The sequence below is a fragment of the Paroedura picta genome, chromosome 15 (genome assembly GCF_049243985.1).
Source record: "Paroedura picta isolate Pp20150507F chromosome 15, Ppicta_v3.0, whole genome shotgun sequence".
NCBI classification, from domain to species: Eukaryota; Metazoa; Chordata; class Lepidosauria; order Squamata; family Gekkonidae; genus Paroedura; species Paroedura picta.
In genome coordinates, this window is record NC_135383.1 from 20979480 (window position 1) to 21000934 (window position 21455).

At 47.3% G+C, this 21455-nt stretch overlaps 1 protein-coding gene across 6 annotated transcripts in view; it reads left to right on the forward strand.

Annotated features, from left to right (window-relative positions):
• The window catches only part of BRIP1 (BRCA1 interacting DNA helicase 1), a 127038-nt gene extending 113025 nt beyond the window's left edge, over positions 1-14013 (forward strand). For 3 of the 6 annotated variants that reach the window (XM_077312715.1, XM_077312712.1, XM_077312713.1), the window contains exons 18-21: positions 1326-1408; positions 7370-7693; positions 9203-9991; positions 12710-14013. In XM_077312715.1, the coding sequence (XP_077168830.1) occupies positions 1326-1408; positions 7370-7693; positions 9203-9991; positions 12710-12780 (1267 nt within the window). In that variant the 3' untranslated portion in view covers positions 12781-14013. Of the gene's footprint in view, positions 1-1325; positions 1409-7369; positions 7694-9202; positions 10172-10288; positions 11700-12709 lie in introns of those variants that run through there. The other 3 variants (XR_013226905.1, XR_013226903.1, XR_013226904.1) reach the window with 2 other exon arrangements.
• The last annotated feature ends 7442 nt before the right edge of the window (positions 14014-21455 follow it).

A 21455-nucleotide genomic window follows, 5' to 3' on the forward strand; every position in this document is an offset into this window, starting at 1 on the left:
AAAGTTAAGATGAGACAGAAGAGTAGACGTCACACATAGTACTGATGCCCACAAGCTTGGAGGACAAAGAAGTTTTCCAGTATTGAATGATGATCTCCAAAAGATCTGTAGTGTCATGATGCTACTGGTGTGTGTTGATACAATCATGTGATGTAAAATTTGCTATAAGTCTTCAGCCTGGACACAGTAACAGGATTAGTGTCTTGATCTTTTGTAGGGATGGGTACTTTCCCTGACCATGGTCAACTGAATAAAGACTTCGCTTCTACTGAAGAAAAAAAAAAAAGATCCTTGTGCCATGTTGACAGTTTCTGCCAGAGTAACATTTTAAAAAAAAAAAGAACATCCAGAGGACACTGTGTTACTCAAGGGCCAATTTGTTGGTAATCCCTGGCCCCTGCCTGGTGAAATAAGTTGCCGTCCAAGACTAGAGCCCTGATAGAACTATCGCAGCTCCGCTGGGTCTTTAAGACGTCACCCTTCTGCCAGGTTATGGCCAGGGTGACTTAATGTGGGCCTTCCGTCTCTCCTCTCCAGGCCCCTTCCCCTTTCTTCTTGGCTGGATGTAAGTTTCCGGCCAATAGCCAATCTATAGGCCAGATGGAAGGTGGGTGGGTGGGTGGGGTGGGAGGGAGTTTGGTTTGGAAGTTTTAATGGTAGGATGTTTTACATTTTGATTATGAATGTTTTAACTATTTTGTAAACCAGTGGTCCCCAACCCACGGGCCGCGTCTCCCTCTCCCCGCCCCCCCCCCCCGCAGTAAAAAACTTCCCAGGCTGCAAGCTTGCGACCCGGGAAGCTTCTCACTGCGGTAGGGGGGAGAGGGAATCAGGCCCGCGCATTGCGCATGCACGGCCCAGCCGTGCATGCGCCCATGCGCCATGCACGGGCAAAATCACGCATGCGCGGGCAAAATCCCGCATGCGTGAAAGTGCCGCGCATGCGCGATTTCGGCCGCGCATGCGCAATGCGCGATTTCGACCGCGCGGCCGCACATGCACAGCATGCGCGGGCGGGCAGTTGCCCTACCGGTCCCCAGCCTCAAAAAGGTTGGGTACCACTGTTTAAACCGCCCCGAGCCTGCTTGCAGAAAGGGGTAATAACAATAATAACAACATCTATTTCAGCCCTGTGACTTTGCTTTTGGCCCTTGTGTCGGGAAAGAACTTGTTCATAGGTTTTTAACTTGACGCTTTGGGGGGGAGGGGCATTCTGAATTCTCTATTTTTTTGCCTCTCTCCCTTTCATCCATTTCAAAGCCATTTTAAGATAATAAACAAGAGGATCACATTAGCTTTTTTCCCCCTTGTTTTTTATGTTTTAGGTGCATTCGACACAAGCGTGACTGGGGCGCTCTGATTTTAGTTGATGACCGCTTCAGACGGAACCCCAATAAATACATAGCTGGTAAGATAAAATCAGCCATCTAGCAATCCTGCTAAGGAAAAGACATCCCATGGTTTATCCCCCGTCCCCAAAAAGCTTTGCCCTGGCTCTCGTTTCTGCAGCATAGCAAACACCCCACTCTGAGTTCTGAGTACCTATGGAACTGCCTCTCTGCCTACACCCTCCAGAGAAGGGGTAGTCAAACTGCGGCCCTCCAGATGTCCATGGACTACAATTCCCATGAGTCCCTGCCAGCATTAGCTGATAGGGGCCCATGGGAATTGTAGTCCATGGGCATCTGGAGGGCCGCAGTTTGACTACCCCTGGTCCAGAGAGTGCTTCACTCCACAAATACCAACAGACTGGTGATTCCTGGCCCCGGGGAAGCACGTCTGGCCTCGACCAAAGCCTGGCCCCCACTTGGTGGAATGAGCTCCCAGAAGAGATCAGGGCCCTGCCAGAGCTAAAACAATTCTGCAGGGCCTGCAAAATGGAGCTCTTCCACCAAGCCTTTGGTCGGGGCCAATGAAAACAAAACAAGAGACCCAGGGGCCCCTCCCACCGCCAAACTGCGCTCAGTCTCAAAGAGTGAAAACCACAGTTACTGCAGTTCTCCCCACCCCCCACCCCGGGAACACCTCAGTCTCCACCACTCTCCTCTGCTGCATTGAATCTTCACAGCAACCCTGTAGAGTATGTGAGTGGCCCAGCAAGCTTTCACAGCATAGCCATGGGCCTCTGTTTCTGTCCAAGGCGATATTAAACCCGTGTCAATTTGGCCAATTTAGCAAAATCCGCCAGTTTATTCAACCAGTCCTCTATTGAAGGCACTTCTTGTGCTTTTCTGGCCAAAACTAGCCTTGCTGCCCTTGCCACGTAAAAAAATAAACTTCTAGTTTGGGCTGAAAAGTTTTGTTCTTTTACCAGGCCATAGAAATCTCCCCAATGCCTGCACACAGGAAGCACATCCTGTTGGTTGTCTGCTCCACTTTGTAAGGTGCTAACCAGCACTTTACACAGTGTGCAGTTTCTAATTATAATGGTTGTGTAGGATGGAATGTTAGTAGCAAACGGGAATGTCACTAAATGTTCGTTTTTGTTGCTCCAGATATAAAACCGTGCCGTTTAAAATGCAGTGGTGGGTAAATAAAATATAGAAATTACGGAGTCAGTCCTTATGACAGCTGATGCTGACATTGTGTGAGAACAAGGCATTGGCCCAGACAAGACCGTTGCTAAGGATGAATTAGTAATCTCTAGGGAGCTTTGAAGATGTGCCTATTACACAGGCACTGCTTCTGTAATATTCATATTAACTTGGTCTTATTAATTACTAAAAAGGTTTCAAATGGGTGCCAGGGTGACTTGAATGCATTTGCTTGTTTATTTATTATTATTATTATTTATTAATTATTACCCCCCCCCCCAGTACAGCCAGCCACCTTGCAGTTTAGCCCGCATGTAGAACAGGGGCTGTAGTCTCCAGCTTAAACTCTGTGCGTAGAAATTAATATTATTAACGGGGTATTGATTTTTTTTCTTTCTGAGACCGTTTAGCTGATGAAGTGAGCTTTGACTCATGAAAGGCTTCCCCCTGGGAAATGTGGCGGTCTTTAAAGTGCTCCTGGACTCAAATGAGGTGGTGTAAAAATGCATTTGAAAGACTGTTTCCTTCCTGTTAGCTGCTGCATCTTCCTCCTACATTCAAATGTATCAGTGATCACACAATGAATAGGATGGGAAGTGAATAGACTGGGAATAGCTTGGGGAGGCTCTGGGGGGAGGCCTTTAAAGGGCTCCCCCTCCCCACAGACCCTTCCCAGTCTGTAGAGCAGGGGTAGTCAAACTGCGGCCCTCCAGATGTCCATGGACTACAATTCCCAGGAGCCCCTGCCAGGGAATGCTCCTGGGAATTGTAGTCCATGGACATCTGGAGGGCCGCAGTTTGACTACCCCTGCTGTAGAGAGTGAAAGCGCCCCGCAGAACCAGTGCCCCCGCAGCAGTGCCCAACCCCGCAGGACTAAAGTCAAATCTGAGAATCTCTGAAGTGGGAACTGAGGAGGAGGAGGGGGCATTTCTGCAAGGGCAGCAGAACGAGCACAGCTGTGCAACCCCCTAGTGCCAGGGTGGCAGCAGTGTAATGCAAACCCTACAAAACAAACCAGTGTCACTTTTGAAAATCCCACAAGTGGTTTTAAAGGAAGCAAGGGGAGCGCTCTGAAAAGTGCAAGGCGGGCAGGCAGTTTTGCTAGAAGGAAGAGAAACTCAGGCCTTAATACCCCCCTACACACACACACACACACAACCCCCAAGCCCAAACAAACACAAAACCAGACCAGAAGGAGAATAGAAACTCGAAAACCACCCAGAAAGAATCAAGCAAGAGACCAAAGCCAAGCAAAGCAAAAATAAAGACCTATGACCTTGAACGCCCTTCCCACACAAACCACCATGGCCAAACAGTAACCCATAAATGCAGAACAGAACAAGAACGAAAACCCCCCAAAAAGGCCTGAGGCCCTTGACCTCAGCCTCCCCACTCCCTACCACCACCAAGACCAAAGAACACTAACAGTAAAAGATGAAAACAGTTTTAAAACAGCATTGTTTATAAGTCCACAGCAGGTCTCTCAGTCCAAGGAGCACAAGAGGCCAGGCAGGTATACAAAATGCATTCATAGAGGATATTGAAAAAAATCGCTTTTGGGTATCATGGAACGTGTTCCTTTATTTACTTAATTTATAGCCCTCATTTCTTGCTGTCTCCTGGCAGAATACAGTTTTTTTTTTTTAATGCGGTACGAAAGGTATAATATAAGGTATAATATGTGCAGCTAACAATTACTCAATATTGATTGCGAACGAAATTAGAGAAAATTGTGCTAAAACCATAATATAATACCGACAATCAGGCAGGAGTCACAAGATTGGTGCAGAATGCAGTGAAACATTATATTACGGTCAATAAATAATGTAATTACGTTGGATTACAGAATTGGAAAACCATGCCATGTATAGAGTTTGCAATAAAAAGTTTGTGGGGAATTGTAAACAGCTTCAGTTTAGCTCTAGTACGGAGGTGGCTAATAGGAAATGCTCTTCCCAGCATGCACTTAATAATCATAGCTGATTTATTAGGCTGTGAAAGTAAAAGGAGCAGTGGCAGGCTTAGGGTTTTCTATTCGTGTTTTTGCGTGATCTCAGGAAGAGATGGCAGGACCGATACTGCCCCTGTCTTGTCAGTAGGTGGTGCTCTGATCCTACTGCATGAGCTGCATCGGCCCAGTCCCAAGAGAAAAGCGGAGAGGCAGAAAGACAAGAGAAGAAAATGGACCCACAATTAGAATCTTGAACCGTAATTTTAGAAGCAGCAAATGACAACAGCTCTTGCAAGCCAGTGTGTGCATATAGTATTGATTCTTACCATAAACCCTCCCTTTTTTTAAACTGCACCAAGCCTTATTCTATTGGACAGTGCAATAAAAGCGTATGGATTAAGTATGTCACAAATCCTGAAAAGCTCATTCTTTCTCAGCATATATGAGTTTATACTATTTTATCTAAATCGTCCAGTTCAGAAGGGGGGGGGGCAAGCTTCTTGAAGGGGGGGGAGAAGAGCCAGGCAGGGAGCCTCTTTCTTTTCTTGGAGGGGGGGGGGTGAGAAGATTGAAAAAGGCAGAGGAGGGAGGAAAAATCCAGGACTGACAGAAGTTAAGAGAAATTAGGGGCTTCTCCTTTAAGGCAAGTTTGTCATATGACCAGGTGTGGCCTATCAGAGGTTCTCTACCACGGAGCTTGGTTTCCCAATCCGGATATTGAGCATTAAAAGCACTCCAAGATATTGCACAATAAAGGTAGGGTCACTCCGGATCAATAGTTTTTGCTGGAAAATTTAAATCACCCAAAATCCAAACGGAAATCGCATTCTGTGTAGAGGGCAGGGACTGAATCGATCTGGGGTTGGAATAAAAGCTCCGTGCAGTTTACACCCAGGTCAGGTACAGTGTGAAATGCAGTCAACATTACTAGCAACTATTTAGGATCACAGTGTATCTGAATGTCTTCTGAAGCAGTGTCCCTGCACATGAAAGCTTACACCTTCAATAGAACTGTTGGTCTTAAAAGTGCCACTGAAACATTGTCCTCGGGCTTCAGACCAATGCGGCAACCCGGAATCAAACTCGGCTCGCCAGATTAGAAATCTGTGCTCCCAACCAGTACACCAAGCTGGCTCTTGGTTTCTGCAAGACATTTCAGCAATCGATTTTGCTCCTTCCTGCTTAAAAGCAGGGGGAAGAGAAACAGACTGCTAAAAGGGCTGCCAGCCATTTAAAGCTAACTGCTGATCCCCGACCTGGAAAAAAGATCTGGGAAATATTTGGGTGAGGCACAAACTTGGTCATTTTTTTTTTCAAGGAAAATTTGGTTCATGCCTTGGTTTAGGCCTATCACTAGTGCTTACTCACATTTGTGGGTAGAAGTGAGTAGCTGATTTGCGTGCTGGTAGAACCCTGGGAAAGAGCCTTTTGTGGTGGTAAGGCAGCCGACATGCGGTCCAAAGCTCTGACCATGAGGCTGGGAGTTCGATCCCAGCAGCCAGCTGAAGGTTGACTCAGCCTTCCATCCTCCCGAGGTCGGTAAAGTGAGTATCTAGCTTGCTGGGTAAATGGTAATGACTGGGGAAGGCACTGGCAAACCACTGTGGCATGGCAGACTCATGCCATGAAAACGCTGGAGGGCGTCACCCCAAGGGTCAGACATGACCCGGTGCTTGCACAGGGTCAACCTTTACCTTTAGAACCCTGGAAGAGTAGCTGTTTATACCATTGAAAGGGGGCTAAGGAGCAGGGAGCCTGGGAAGAGAGGCTGTGGAGTTTAAATAAAGGGAAGGGTTTTGCATGCTTCTCCCCAAACAAGAGGCTACCATGTGAAGAGCTGTGTGCCACCATTTTGGGCCAGTAGGAGATAAATACAGAAAAGGGGAGGTTAATCCTGCCGTGCTGGGAGCCAAATGGAAAGTTCCTGGGTGTGAATTCAGCGTACAGGTTGCCAGTTGCTTGTCCCAGTTTCTTAGATACAAGCGGTTGGATCCAAGCTAAGCTAATGGAAGGGGGTACAGTAATTCCCACCTATTCTGTTTTCCTTCTGCAGACCTCCAGGCTGCCTTTCATGCTGTTCATGGGTGTCCCCTGTTCCCCAGGAACATTTTGGGGAGATCGGTGGGGTACAATGGGAGCAGAGAGGCTGGGATGTTTTGTTCCACCGACAGAAATACCTTGCATAAGTGCAATATGTAGTCAGGCTCCAGCCCCATAAGTTGTAGCTTCTAGACTCATTGAATCTCATAGACTGCAATCTGGAGGACTTCTTCCCAAGGATAGAATCAGGTGGGTTGCTGTGTTGGTCTCAAGCAGCAGAACGACACTTGAGTCCAGTGACACTTAGAAGAAGAAGAAGAGTTGGTTCTTATATGCCGCTTTTCCCTACCCGAAGGAGGCTCAAAGCGGCTTACAGTCGCCTTCCCATTCCTCTCCCCACAACAGACACCCTGTGGGGTGGGTGAGGCTGAGAGAGCGCTGATATCACTGCTCAGTCAGAACAGTTTTTATCAGTGCCGTGGCGAGCCCAAGGTCACCTAGCTGGCTGCATGTGGGGGAGTGCAGAATCGAACCCAGCATGCCAGATTAGAAGTCCGCACTCCTAACCACTACACCAAACTGGCTAGAGGTGTCACCAGATCCACTTTGGTCTACCTTCCCAAAGAGCACCACTATTGAATACAACAGGAACTCTCCTGTAGACTCTTAATCGCTATCACAGGAGTCATCCTAGGAATTCAGCTCTGATTACCTGAACGTGTGAGCCTAGGCCATGAAACAAAATCAGTTTCGTTCATTGCATCAACATGAACCGTCTTACAGGCTAAATAGTAACGATGCAGAAAAATTCTTCCGCTAATGTCCAGCTATGTCTTTTCAAAGGACTATCGAAATGGATTCGTCAGCAAATCCAGCACCACGAACACTTTGAGCACGCGCTTGGTTCCTTGGAGACATTTACTAAGAAAAACCAGAAGGGCATCGATCCTTCGCTTCAGGTCAACGCTGAATCTCTGCTCACGCCATCAAGTCTGACGGATCCGTCAACAAGCTCCTTCTTGGAGGCTACTCTGCACCCGTCGCCTGATGTTCCTGTTGAAAGAGGAGCGCAGCGCTTGGTCCCAGAAACGCTTTCTGTTACGGATGCCGACAGGATCGACGCCACGACGCCCAGCCGGCCTTGCAGCATCTTTGCAAAGGAAAAAAGTATGCCTTTCATCCTAAGAGAAAACTGTTTCCTGGAATGTTTTAGGGGAGCTGATGAACATTTCCATAAGTAAGGTCCAAAGCAGGGGTAGTCAACCTGTGGTCCTCCAGATGTTCATGAACTACAATTCCCAGGAGGCCCTGCCAGCAAACGCTGGCAGGGCCTCGTGGGAATTGTAGTTCATGAAATCTGGAGGACCATAGGTTGACTACCCCTGGTCCAAAGAGCCACTTGGGGAGATGGGGCCGGCACACCGTTGAGCTCCTCCTGCTATCTGAACCTACCCATCCACTCTGGTTATCTTCAGAAGTCCTGCTTTGGGTGCCCTTGACACCTAATGCTAAACAGGCAGCAACCAAAAAACCCCAAAACCAGGAGGGGGCTTCACAGTCATGGCTTCAAAACTTTGGAACTCACCCCCAGGGAGATTTCCCTGTCTCCTCCTACGTTGCCTTCTGCCAGCGGGTGGAGGCCTCTTTGTTTTCTTTGGCGTTCCCTCACTAATTCATGTTAGCACGCCTCCCCTTCTTTGTGTCATTGTGTCTCTCTGCGTTTATATGTTTTACTTAAGTGTCTCTCAGATTTCCTACGTAAACACCGTTTTAAAGTTGAAACACTTTAACGCAGGGGTGCCCGACCTTTTTTGAGCCGGCAAATACCCCGGAATTCCGACACAGCATGGTGGGAGCAGTTGCCGAATGGCCGCCACAAAACAGCCACTGCAATATGGCCCCCACAGCCTCCCTTCAATCCTACAGTGAATAGCCTTGGAATGTGGTAGTGGCTGTTGCCAGAGCAATAGTTGTTGTTTTTTTTTAATGTGCATCGTCAATGGAATTTCCAATGGGCGATCAGAACCCTTCCTGGGCAAAAGTCCCACCTGGCCCCACTTTGCAAAAAAACTGAGTGGACTCTAGGAAAAGCCTCTGTGTGCTTTAGAGCAGGGGTAGTCAACCTGTGGTCCTCCAGATGTTCATGGACTACAATTCCCATGAGCCCCTGCCAGCGTTTGCTGGCAGGGGCTCATGGGGATTGTAGTCCATGAACATCCGGAGGACCACAGGTTGACTACCCCTGCTTTAGAGCTTACAGTGCCCTCCATGGATCACTAGATCTTTTTGAGCCAGGCGTCAGGCCCAGTAGGCCTAAGCAGTGCCCCCTGGGGAACTGAGTATTGTAGGATCCTTTGCAGTTCACTCAGGGATCCTGGGACAAGTGTTCATTAAGGGGAGAAATAGTGAAAATCATTGATCGACATCAGGGATTCTCAATGTGGTGCCCACCAAGTGTTTTTAGAATGTAGGTGGGGCCTTTGCCCAGCAAGGCTTCTGATTGGCCATTTTGTGGCCACACCCACCAAGCTGGGTCAGAATTCCAGAAGTGCCCACAGGCTCAAAAAGTTTTGGGGACCTCAGATGTGCTGAATTTTAGGAACCGAAGAACATATTCAATGACTCCCTAAGCAAGGGTTAATATGACATTTTCTTTCTTTTTTCCTCTCCGTACAGATGACTGCCCATCTCATCAGACAGTAAACCGAGAAAATCTCACTGACTCCAAATCCAGTAGTTCCACCTTTGGAAACAAGCGGGAGAAAGTAAGCAGCCGCCTCATCTCTGGTGACATAAAGCAGTATTTTAGCAAAATGTTGACATCAACACCTCTGCCTGCCAAAAGCAGAAAGAACACTTCCAAAACAACGTGGCAATCAGAGGGGCCGGTTGGCAAACCCTGCCTGCTTGCTCCGGGGGGACACGAGCAGAAGCTGTCCGTGGCTGAAGAAGGCAGACCAAATGTGCTTTCACCACTCAGAGCTGGCTCACTCATTCAAGACTCTGCTGCTGAAGCGCAGGGCTGCATCTACAAGGAGAGAGGCGCTGAGGCTGTTTCTCCCGTGCGAGGGAATGCCAAACTGTCAGCATCAGACCTAAATGTAGACAAAGATGCCGAGGACGACAGTATCTATTTCACGCCGGAACTTTACGATGAGTTAGCAGAAGAGGAAAGCGATTCGGGGACTTTGTTCGCTTCTAGCGGTTCGGGGACTTTGTTCGAACTGGCTAAGGCTGCTGCAGCTGAAGAAGCTCTGGAAACAGGTGCCCCAAGCCCAGGGGCTGCAGCAGCCGAGATGCAAACGGGTGCAGCAGCAGGGACTGGACACCACGGAGCCATGCAGAGGGACGTGTGTTCCGACAGCGCAGTCAGCGCAGCCGTGGGTGGCCCTAGCATAGGTGAGGCTGAGCAAAAAGAAGAGACTCCGCGACGGACGAATAAGCTCTCCAGATCAAGAAACAAAGGTGTGTCCCTCTTTCAGTCGAGTGGCCCTTAGAAGCTCAGAAAACCAGTTCAGTCGGTTTTCCAGGTGGAATCATGAAATCCTGTTCGTTTTATGTGTTAGGATAAGCTCGATCAATCCCTTATTCAGCCAAACAAAGCACGGCACAAATCACCTGATGCCAAGACGTTATAGCTCCCGGGTAGTCAACCTGTGGTCCTCCAGATGTCCATGGACTACAATCCCCATGAGCCCCTGCCAGCAAACGCTGGCAGAGGCTCATGGGAATTGCAGTCCATGGACATCTGGAGGACCACAGGTTGACTACCCCTGCTCTAAAGCACACAGAGGCTTTTCCTGGAGTCCACTCAGGAGGACCACAGGTTGACTACCCCTGTTATAGCTGACCTGTGTCTCCTCCTCCTCCTCCTCCTCCTCTCTTCCCAGTATAGCGTTTAATAAAGGAAAACAAGTGGCATTCCATCTTTGCATTGTGAGGATTCTCTTCCCTGCAGACAGCAGTGCATTAAATGGAGTGGGAATGCGGGAAGTTGCTATAGAAAGGCTCATTCCGTGCAAGTTGTGTTACTAATGGCAGGGAACGGGGGCAGGGGTACAGCTGTACATCGGCTGTAATTTGTGCTTCTGTCTTTACAAATGTCATTGTGATAGCCCAGGTACTGTGAATCCCCAGCAGAAAGCACTGACATCCTGGGATCATCCCCTCCTTTCTCTTGCCCATTGTCCATTTCCCATCCTGGGCAGATTTATTCCCAGGGTCAAGGGACTTTCATATACTAATGGGAAGGGAATGGAGTTGCCTGTTTTCCTCCGTTTGCAGAAGAGAAAGGAAGGAGGGATTTCACTCCCTTCCGTCTCTCCATTCGCCTGATCTGTTCAGCTGCGAGTACGTGAAAGTCCCTTTCCCAGGATCAGGAAACTTTCCCAGGATCAAGAACAGCTTCCAGGAGGAGAGGAGGCTGGGGGAGACCCCTGCGGTTTCGTGCCCGTGGATCATGGGATGCAGTCGGTTGATTTCTGCACTTGGCATGTGCAGCACAACCAGTGTGGACTTCGGGTCTAAGGAAAGCTCTCTTGGTTGTAACTGATGACCTCGGCTTTCTTGTGCAGCATAGCCATGTCTCACAGCCAGAAAGAACAGGAGCTTTAAAAACAAGGAAGATGTGGTATTAAATTCAGTACAGCCCAGTTTTGTTATTTAATTTCTTCTTCGGCTTATTCCAGACTTCTGGGTAACACGCACATCGGTCATCGGTGGTTTGGACAGAGACAAGACCCTATGGGCGGGATCCAGGGGAAGGAATTCCCATTGGAGGAATGGGTCTTTCTTGCCTGCCCCATTTCGCTACAGCCCAAAGCGCCCCCTCTCCCCCAATTCTGCTCCTGGGGAACAAGGACCCCTGCAGAAGTAGAATGAGGGGTGAATCTTCCATGGAATCAGCAGAAATCTCCCTCCTTCTAGCCGGAATCCACTGCTGGATCCAACCTTTTTTGTTTTGTAATCACCAGCTTCCCCCTCCTCCCCAAAATCTTGTCCGGTAAAGCACCCACAGAATCCCTGCGGACAACCTGGTTTTTACACCTGTATCGATGGCATGTATGGTGCCCTCAAGGTTCCCACGAGGCAGAGAGCACTGATCTCCTGCCGCTGCCGCTGTTGCTTCTTTGCTCTAGAACAGGGGTAGTCAAACTGTGGCCCTCCAGATGACCATGGACTACAATTCCCAGGAGCCCCCTGCCAGCATTCGCTGGCAGGGGGCTCCTGGGAACTGTAGTCCATGGACATCTGGAGGGCCGCAGTTTGACTACCCCTGCTCTAGAACGTGCAAAGGACATTGTCCCCTCGATGGCAGATTGGCTGTGCCATCTGCCAGACAGAGCAGGATCTAGGGAAATCATCCGAACAAAGCTCGTGCATTTCTTGGCAAGCAGAGGTGCCTTCTGCATGTGTACATTTTTGGTAGAGGAATGTACCGTGGGAAATGGTCGCTGGTCATTTCGCACGACGTCGTGTTTCTCTGCAGGAGAAAAAGGGCGCGAACAACAATTGCCTTGCATCTTTCAGCCATTCTGTGTACGCCCCTGGAAGCACAGCCCCATCAGGCCGCTGAGCACAGAAACACGGGTCATGAAGGATGTGGGGCTGTTCGCTCCTCTGTCTTGCCATGGGAAATCCGAGTGGCAACGAACACTGGCCGTACGCAGTGTGAAGGAGCCCTCAAAACTGATCTGCTACCATAACCCCAGAACAGCTGAATTTTATTTTGCTTTGTTAATTTGTCTCGTCAAGAAACGTCTGCTAATAAATAGAGCAGATTATAAAAATATATTTGTAAGATTCGCTGTTCTTAGAAGTCTTTTATTTCTGCCGCAAATATGTACACATGAATTACTTAGTCAACTGGAGCTGGGGCTATTTCTTCTGACAGCTGCCGTGTATTGCCTGGGTTCTTAGCTGTCAAGCCTGCCAAACAATGGCCCCTTCATTTGTTCTCTTCCAAATCTTGATCCAATAAGATCACACAGACGTTTTGGACACGCTGCATCTTGTTTATTATTATCTAGCGGAATGTGAATTGATGATTGTACTGCTGCAAACCAGAACCAGCCGGTCACCAGCAACTGAAATATGTAATAATTTGAATAACGGGAAAAGGCTGGACTAAAAATCACTGTTTCTGAATCACGCTAAAATAATCAAATCCTGAATTTTTTAAAGGGCCGAAGGTACAGAGAACTTACAAACGAAGAATCAGGAAAGCTAGTAACGGGAGATTGCCGTGTCGTTGATGGAAAGGTAAAAGAACTGAGAGTTGATGAGTATAGTGGTAGATTAAGATATCGAATTTGGGACACGGCTAAGTTGTATAATTCATATCAGGTTAATTAAAAGCAATGCTGATGTAACCTTAGTTCCCTGCAGGCTAGTGTCCCAGTCTTTCCTTAACAGCATGGGGAATATCACCACTCCTCCCTGTGCCATCTGAGGTCTCGTAGGGGGCAGCTAAAATTGCTGCCATGTTCATGTGGGGTGAAAAAGTTCTGGGGAGGGGCTGAGTCAGAGACTCCTCTCACATGACCTTGAGCTTCCAGGATGGCATTTGAAGAGTCTATGGCTGCAGTGGCTCCCAGACCACTTCAGAAGCAGGAACAAAGTGCTCAACGCATCATAGAATGTCACAGAGTTTTGCAGTAATTTGCTGCTCATAGAAACAGCATGCAGGCTTAAGGTCCTTTCCCCTTCCCCCACCCCGTCTTCCGCCTTGTGAGGAGGCCACCTAAAGATTACGGATTCAGGGAAATTGGCCACGAGTCTTTTTTTACATCCCTTCCTTATGAACATTTAAGATCACCTATGAAACATACTCTTGACAGTATACTCTGTGATTCAGAATGCAAAGGCCACATTGGCCTGGTCCTCACTTGACTCCACTGGCACGGGGACTAGCTGCAACCTGTGATATTTCATGTCTAATCCTACCAGAAATGGGCTATAATCTTGGTGGTTGCCCCAAATTCTAAAAGCAGTCCCAGTTTTTGGGTAGTGGTTTTTTTCTTTCTGACACTGCTGTGAGCCTTTTCTTGATCACAGCTAGCATTTTCTGCCTTTTCAAAATGGGTATGGGGGATTTTAATTCATTTTCATATGTAAAAACGTTCAGATGTGTTTTTATCTCCTTATATTTGTTTGAAATGAAGAGCGTGGCACCTCCCAGGCGCCTGCAACAAACCTATTCATTAAATGAAGGAAACACCCCCCCCCCCATTTAAGATGTCACCATCACTAAATCGCTAGCAGGAGTGAAAGAGGGGGGTCATTTTCTTTGCCTGCAACGCTCTAATGAGTGAAGTTTCATGGCTCTTAATAGGTTATCAGACATCACTGAATCCCTGAGCTGCTGGGATTCCATCTCTATAATGTATGCATGTTGAGCCAGTCTTTTAATTTTAATACAATGCGTGTTTTTCTTGTCGATGAATGATGTAAATTTCTACGCAATAAAATATCCAAATTCATCTGTGCTTTCAGTACAATGACTAATTTATTTCTGTTGGAGCCCGTGGTTTTCATTAGTGTGTTAAGTGATGAAAGAGCCTTATGTTTTCTTTCCAAATAATTATCTCTGTGCATATTCAAACACTTAAAACATGGCTTAGTTTATATCCATATTACTGTTTCACGATGAGGAAGGAAACTCCAAGATTTGCAGGGAAAGGCCTCTACCACCATCTATACAGTTTTGAAATCTACCTAAAATAGCGGGTAAGTTGGTATTTTGTCTTGTCTGTGTTTATAGTTGCTTATTAGCAATCTCCCTTTTGCGTATTACATTATTCTGTTGCTCTTTATGGCTGCCCACCCCCATTAAGGTTTGGACAAGCTTGGCACTACCGTTGACCTTCTTACTTCAGACATATTCAGTGGTGTTCCAAGAGGTGTACGTACAGTGGATTCTTTGTTTGTGTAGAGCGACTGCATCAGTTTGACAAAATGCACCGGCACCCCCAAATTTTGCAGGACTTCCCACAATTTGTTGTGATCCACACAATCTTGTAGTCAATAAAGCAGATGTAGACTTCCTTCTGATATCCCTGTGACCTTTCCAAAATCCAGCATGGGTTTGCTGTGTGATCCCGAGTGCCACACCCCTTGTTGACAGCCAGCTTGAACATCTGGTAATTCTGTTTCAATAGTTGTTGCTATGCATCATATGATTTTGAGCAGGATCTCACTAGAATGAGAAATTAGGACTATTGTACGGTCATTGGAACAGATGATTTTTGATTCACCCTTTTTTGGTAGTGGGATGAACCTCTGGCCCGCTATTAGTTTCTCAGATTTCCTGGCACAAAGTTGTGATGGTTTTGACTAGTAGACATCTCAGCAGCTCCACGGGTATTTTTTTCCTTCCTTCCTTCCTTCCTTCCTTCCTTCCTTCCTTCCTTCCTTCCTTCCTTCCTTCCTTCCTTCCTTCCTTCCTTCCTTCCTTCCTTCCTTCCTTCCTTCCTTCCTTCCTTCCTTCCTTTATTTATTTATGATTGGACTTATATACTGCCGTTTGCCAAAAGGTCTCACGGCGGTTCACAATAAAATATGGTTTCAATGCCAGAGGCCTTGCTATTTGGCAGTTGACCCTTGAATGGCCGATTCTATTTCTTTTTCATTTTCAAGAGAGCAAACCTCCGTTCTACATGTGGACTTCTTCTGTGTATTCCTGCCACCTGTTCTTGATGCTCTGTTGGTCGGTCCGAAAGCAATCATGCTAGGAAAAAGTAAACCAGGCTGACAAAGAGCACGGCAGTTGGACACGATCAAAATGGACACCAGCCAAAACATCGCACGGCTGAAGGGAGGCGGTGCAGGATTGAGGATTGTGGCGACAGCTGTGCCATGGGATTGCCAAGAGTCAGAGTCGACTGTATGAGACTGACAACAACTACTTGGATTTGCGCACATTCGTAATTTCTTCTTTCCCTATTGTGCTCTGCACATTCCTTTGTGGCTGGTGCCATCTTTGTCCCTGTTCATCAAATCTTAATGCTCAAAGGCCGCTTCCAAGCTTGGACCTCTTTCTCTCCCGAAAGTATGTCAGATTCTAAGCTTCTTGTCAAAGCACACAATATCACGCCCCTGATCCATGCCTTTGTTCAGAATAAACACTGCTCTCTGCTCATATTAGCAGCCACTGGGACATCCTTCCTTCTTCCATAGCCATGCCTTAATAATCCTGCCCCATCTTGTAACCACTATTTAAACACAAGGGGGCTTAAATCATGATATGCCTGAGGGGCTACCAGAAATAAAGGGATTCTCGCATTCAGTTTAACAAGGTTTGACAGAGTTTGGTGAAAATTGGCCATAGCAGCCCTGGTTCTAAAGCAGGGGTAGTCAAACTGCAGCCCTCCAGATGTCCACGGACTACAATTCCCACAAGCCCCTGCCAGCGAATGCTGGCAGGGGCTTGTGGGAATTGTAGTCCGTGGACATCTGGAGGGCCGCAGTTTGATTACCCCTGTTCTAAAGGACCATTAGGTGGTAGTTAATTGGCATTTCATAGTGCCATGATTTGGTAAATGAACATTGTGACACTGCATCCTATAAAATGAAGTTGAAGACAGTTTTGTATTATCAAAAGAGGAAGAGGGAACAGGCAATGCCTTTGCCTATCTGAGCTACCTAAACAAAATACAAAATTAAAAAAAAAAAACAGCATGTTCTCGAGATATTTTTTAAGCTGCACAGATGAAATGTGATCTTTTGCTGTAAAGCTACATTTAGACAGACGTCTGCAATAATATACAATAAAACCCGCTAACTTTTGGCATGAAGAATACCTTTAATTATATGGTGTGGTATGTTTATGAGGGGGAAAGATACAGGAAAGACTATTGTAAGGAATTTCAACAAAATTGGAGCCCAATAGCACCTCTAAGACCAACAAAGATTTATTCCATTTCAGACCTTGTTGACACACATTGACCTCTGAAAGAAAATTCCAAGGGTGGGAAAGGGACCCATTTCTTAAATGGAGCACTCTGCATTTCTGCTGTTAGTCTAACACCCCGGTTCTCAAACTGGGGGTCATGGCCCCCCGGGGAGGGGTTGATTGACCCTTTCAGGGGAGTCGCCGTGGCAACAACCCAAAAGGGAAGGTTGAGAACCGCTGGCCTAACAGAAAGTCAAAAGGTGATCTGGCAGCAGAGCTGCCTAACCTTGGAGCATTAGTCCAAACTGCACGTGGCAACATGTACAAGAATGCCCCAATCAAATCAGAGTCCAGTAGCACCTTTAAGACCAACAAAGATTTATTCAGGGCATGAGCTTTCGAGTGCAAGCACTCTTCGTGGTTTAGATCAGTGGTCCCCAACCAGCAGGCCACGGCCCGATGTCGGGCCGCGAAGGCCATGGCGCCGGGCTGCGGCTCCCTCTTCCCGCCCCCCCCCCCCGCAGTAAAAAGCTTCCCAGGCCGCAAGCCTGCGGCCCGGGAAGCTTCTTACTGCGGGAGGGGGAGGGTGGGGAGAGGGAATCAGGGCCGGGCCGCGCCCGTGTGCGGGCGCAGCCCGCGGGCGTGGCCCGATGCGCGGCCGCGGCCCGATGTGTGGGCGTGGCCCACGCGGGTGCGGCCCAATGCCCTGCCGGTCCCCGGCCACAGAAAGGTTGGGGACCACTGGTTTAGATAAAGCGATGGTCTGTGTTTCAGTGGTTAAGTACATGCCACTTATAGGGATCAGATACTGTATTTTTATACCACTTTTTTCTTTAAAACAAATATTCAAGGTAGCTCACAGCATTAAAAGTTCAAACAAAATCCATTTTAAAAACAACACATTGCAGCCACAAGACTATTGAAGAAGGCTGTAGAGAAACTGGAGCGTGTCCAGAGGAGGGCAATGAAAATGGTGTGGGGTTTGGAGACCCGGGACATATGTGGAAAGGTTCTGGGAGCTTGGTCTATTTAGGTTGGACAGACGATGACTAAGGGCTATTCCGCACAACTTTAATATAGCACTAGGCTTACATTTTGTTTTTGCCACTAAAACTGCGTTCCGCACGACGTCGTGAGCAATCTGCAACACTCCTGCAACACTAGCGCCAAAATCACTTTGTTGTAGCGATTTTTGAGGAATTGGGAAAAGTGGATTCACACTCAGAAAATCGCTACACTCTTGCCAACAACCTGCAACACTTGCGAAAAAGACATGTGCGTTCTCATTATAGCGGGTGCAACAAAAACCCTCCCCCTGGCTCTCTCCTCTGAACTTCCGGCGAAGCGATCACCATTTTTTTTCCCTCGGAGCGGGGAAAGCAATGAACCAGCGAGGCTTCATTCACCCAGCAAGGCTTCTCCGGCTACAGTCCCTCCACAGAAGTGCTTTAAAGCTCCCCTAAGTCCCCAAGCACAACACAGCCCCCTGTTCACCAGTTCCCTTTAATTTTGCCCAAAAATCGCGCCTGTGCAGGGGGGGATTTTTTTTCCCACTCGGGGGAGCATGGTAATGATGAATCGCCAGCTCACACGCCAGCTAGATGGGTCTCTCTGTTGCAACTAATCAACGCATATTCGTTGCAACGTGTGTGTGTGTGTGTGTGTGCGTTTTTACCTGTGCTTAAAGGGAAAGGGGCTTTTTGGGAGCATGATAACAACCGCCCATTGGCTGTTCCGTTTGATTGACGGCCAGGGGTGGGAACCAGCACAGAAAAAAATCGCTTCCTTTCTAGCGATTCCTGCGAGACCAGAAACCTGTGGGGAATGAATGAAACGCTACTGGATTCCACTACAAATGAAGGTATGCGGAATGCCGAGATTCAACTATTTAAAATAGCGTTTCCGCTTTGTGAAAGCAATTGGCAACATTGGTCCTTGTGCGGAATGGCCCTAAGATGACTCTTAGCCATCTTCAAGTACTTGAAGGGTGTCTCATAGAGCAGGGGTAGTCTGCCAGCACTTGTTGGCAGGGGCTCATGGGAATTGTAGTCCATGGACCTCTGGAGGACCACAGGTTGACTACCCCTGACAAAGAGGATGGAGCAGAGTTGTTTTCTTTTACCCCAGAGCTCTGGACCAGAACCAATGGGATAAAATTCATTCAAAAAATTTCAGCTAAACATCCAGAAGAAGTTCCTGACAGTTCCTTGGTGGAACAGGCTTCCTCAGGAGGTGGCAGGTTCTCCTATGGAAGTTTTTAAGCAGAGGCTAGATAGCCTTCTGACAGAAATGCTAATTCTGTGAACTAATTCTGTGGCAGATTGTAAGTGGGTGAACAGAAAGGATTGTGTAGGGGCTTGGCTCTTATGGCCATTTCCTGCATTCTGCAGGAGGTTAGACCAGATGATCCTGGATGTCCCTTCCAACTCTCCGATTCTAAGACACCTGAAAGAACTGGGGACAACATTTCAGTCAAAAGGAACTTCCAGAATAAAAACAGATTCCCAGCCGGTGTTAGGAAGAAGGAAGTGACACAGCACTGGAGAAGAGCACTGATAAAGTCCTCACGGCTTCCCAACTGTGGGTTCCTGCAATAAAGTTTCCTCAACCATCAAGCATCAATTGGCACACATGGATGGAGACAATCTATCAGGTGCCTGGGACCCAAACCGTTGACCATATGGGTTGTTCCCAATAGAGAGCAGAATGGCACATTCTGAGGAAGGGTTGATGCTGTCTCTGAATGAGTTCTGGCTCCTCCAATCAGGAGGTTTGCTTGAAAGAGGGGCTGAACAGGAAGATGGATATTTTTGTTCTTTCGGTCTAAAAAAGGAAGTCTTTGGGGACGTCAGTTGAAGCATTGGCTCTAATTTTAGTTCCGGGAAAAAATCTGTGCCTGAGAAATGGGGGAAGGCTGTACTTGGCAGTAAGATTCCCCAAAAGACATGGAATTACGCACTACGTTTAAGGACTTGGGGACGCGGACAGCCAGATCTGTTCCTGATTATCGAATAACATTTCTCTTGCGCATAAACTAGTTGCATTTGTTTTTATAGCAATAATATTTTAAAATGTCTTTAAGGGCTTGTTACCGTGGCTGATTAGAGGTCAGCTGTTGAAGCAGTTGCTTTTTTTTTCTTTTTGTATTTAACAGGATATTGTTTTGTTCCTCCCGTTGCCACATTTGGCAAACTTTTAGCTTAATGCGCCTTTCGGGAATACCAGTCTGACCTCAATCTGAGTAAAGCCTTAATAGTCGGCGTGAGGGATGCTCGCGGGAGGTGGCGGTGGGCACTTTTCCTCCCCCTGCAGACTATGTATTTGTTATCGCATGTTAATCAGATTCATCATTCTGTTTAATAAAGATTTCATCTGCCACGCGAATGCATAATCGGCTGCGTCTGGGCGACCGTCCTTTGTCTTGAGCAGATTACGGAAACTGTATTAAGCGTCATTGGGCAAGGGAAAAAAATGACAACTTTATTAATTTGCCTTTTATGTGTTTTCCAGCAGATTGGGCCTCATTATTATGCAAACGCATTAGGCGGAGCAGGGAACGCAGAAGTGGCTCATTAACTTCTTTCCCCCTTGGTTTGTAACAGATTTTTGTATTGAGACATGTGTGGGAAATAATTGCTAATTATGTGGCTTAAATTGGTACAGTTGACTGTTGTTTCTTGTTGGTTTTTTATCCTATGTTTGGAGAACGTAGCGGAGCCCCTTCCGGAAGGGCTGCGACAAGGCAGGGGCTAGAAATTATATTTGCATGGTTTGCCTTCCGTATTTCAAGCTTTCAGTTGCACAAAGCATAATTAGGACAGGTCAGGATTATTTTACAATGGACGGTCGCATGCATAGCTTCCCCTTTTAAAAGAAGATGGAAATCAGTTGTCAAGATAATTAAAGGAAATACTCGTGGACACATACACAGTGGTAATGTGTGGCCACAAAATTAAGAGACTGAAATCTCAAACCTAGATGAATGGGGGAGGGTTTCCCTCCTTGATAATTGCGCCATTTATTGTGTTAAATGCAGCTTCAGTGTTGTCTATCCCACTTACTTGGTAAAGTTTGTGTTGTTATTTTAGCCATCTGGCTTTTGTTCCTCCCCCAAACCTGAACTGTTAGTGTAATTACCTGTGAAATGTGTACGTGCCGAGAAAATTAAACGTGCAGATTTGGCAATAATCTACAGTTTGACAACTTTGCCCCTAAGTGCGTAATTGGTTTAAGCCGGGTTGTACTTCATACTTATCCTGTAGTACGCCTTTCTGTAATCTGTCTGCCGGCATAGCTGATAAGACTTGGCCACAACCGAAGTTTTTACAGGCCCCGAAATGAAATCCTGATCCGTTAAGGTTTTGCGTGGATTTAGGTTGATAATCTGGTTTAGGAAATTGGGTGAGTAGACAAATCTAGGAGGAGACAAACCGCTTCAGAACGACGTGCGGAAAAGTCGTCAGATTGGCTTAGATTTTCTAAATAAGCTGTTGTTGACAGCATAACCTATATATACACGACTCTTGTTGTCTTGTGTAGTCAAGAAGCACCCATTAGAGCTGTTGTTGATTATAATTTTCTTTGGGGGGGGCTTTGTGCATTCTCTCTCTTTCTTTTTCTCTGTCTCTCTTGCATGTATGCAGGGCTACACATTCAAGATAAATAGAAATATTAGAAAATTATTAGTATTGTATTTATCTTTATGGGAACAGAGGAGGGTGACATATGGAGATGTCATTTTTAGCAGCAACACTGTCTGCCCTGACGGCTTGGTTCAGCCTTGAACTTCGGGCTCTCTCTGTTGGGAGGGAGTTCCGTAGATCAGCTGTCCCCAACCCCCGGTCCGAGGACCGGGACCGGTCCAGAGATCACTCGGTACCGGGCCGCGGCTCCTCCTCGTCCTCGACTGCTCGACTGCTGCCTTGGGGGCTGCTCTGCCACCCCGCCGCTGGCTCACCTTTGGCGTGGCACTGCGCAGCTGCTGCTGGCAGCGCCCCCCAGCGGGCGGCGGGAAGTCAGGGGTGCCAGCGGGAAAGC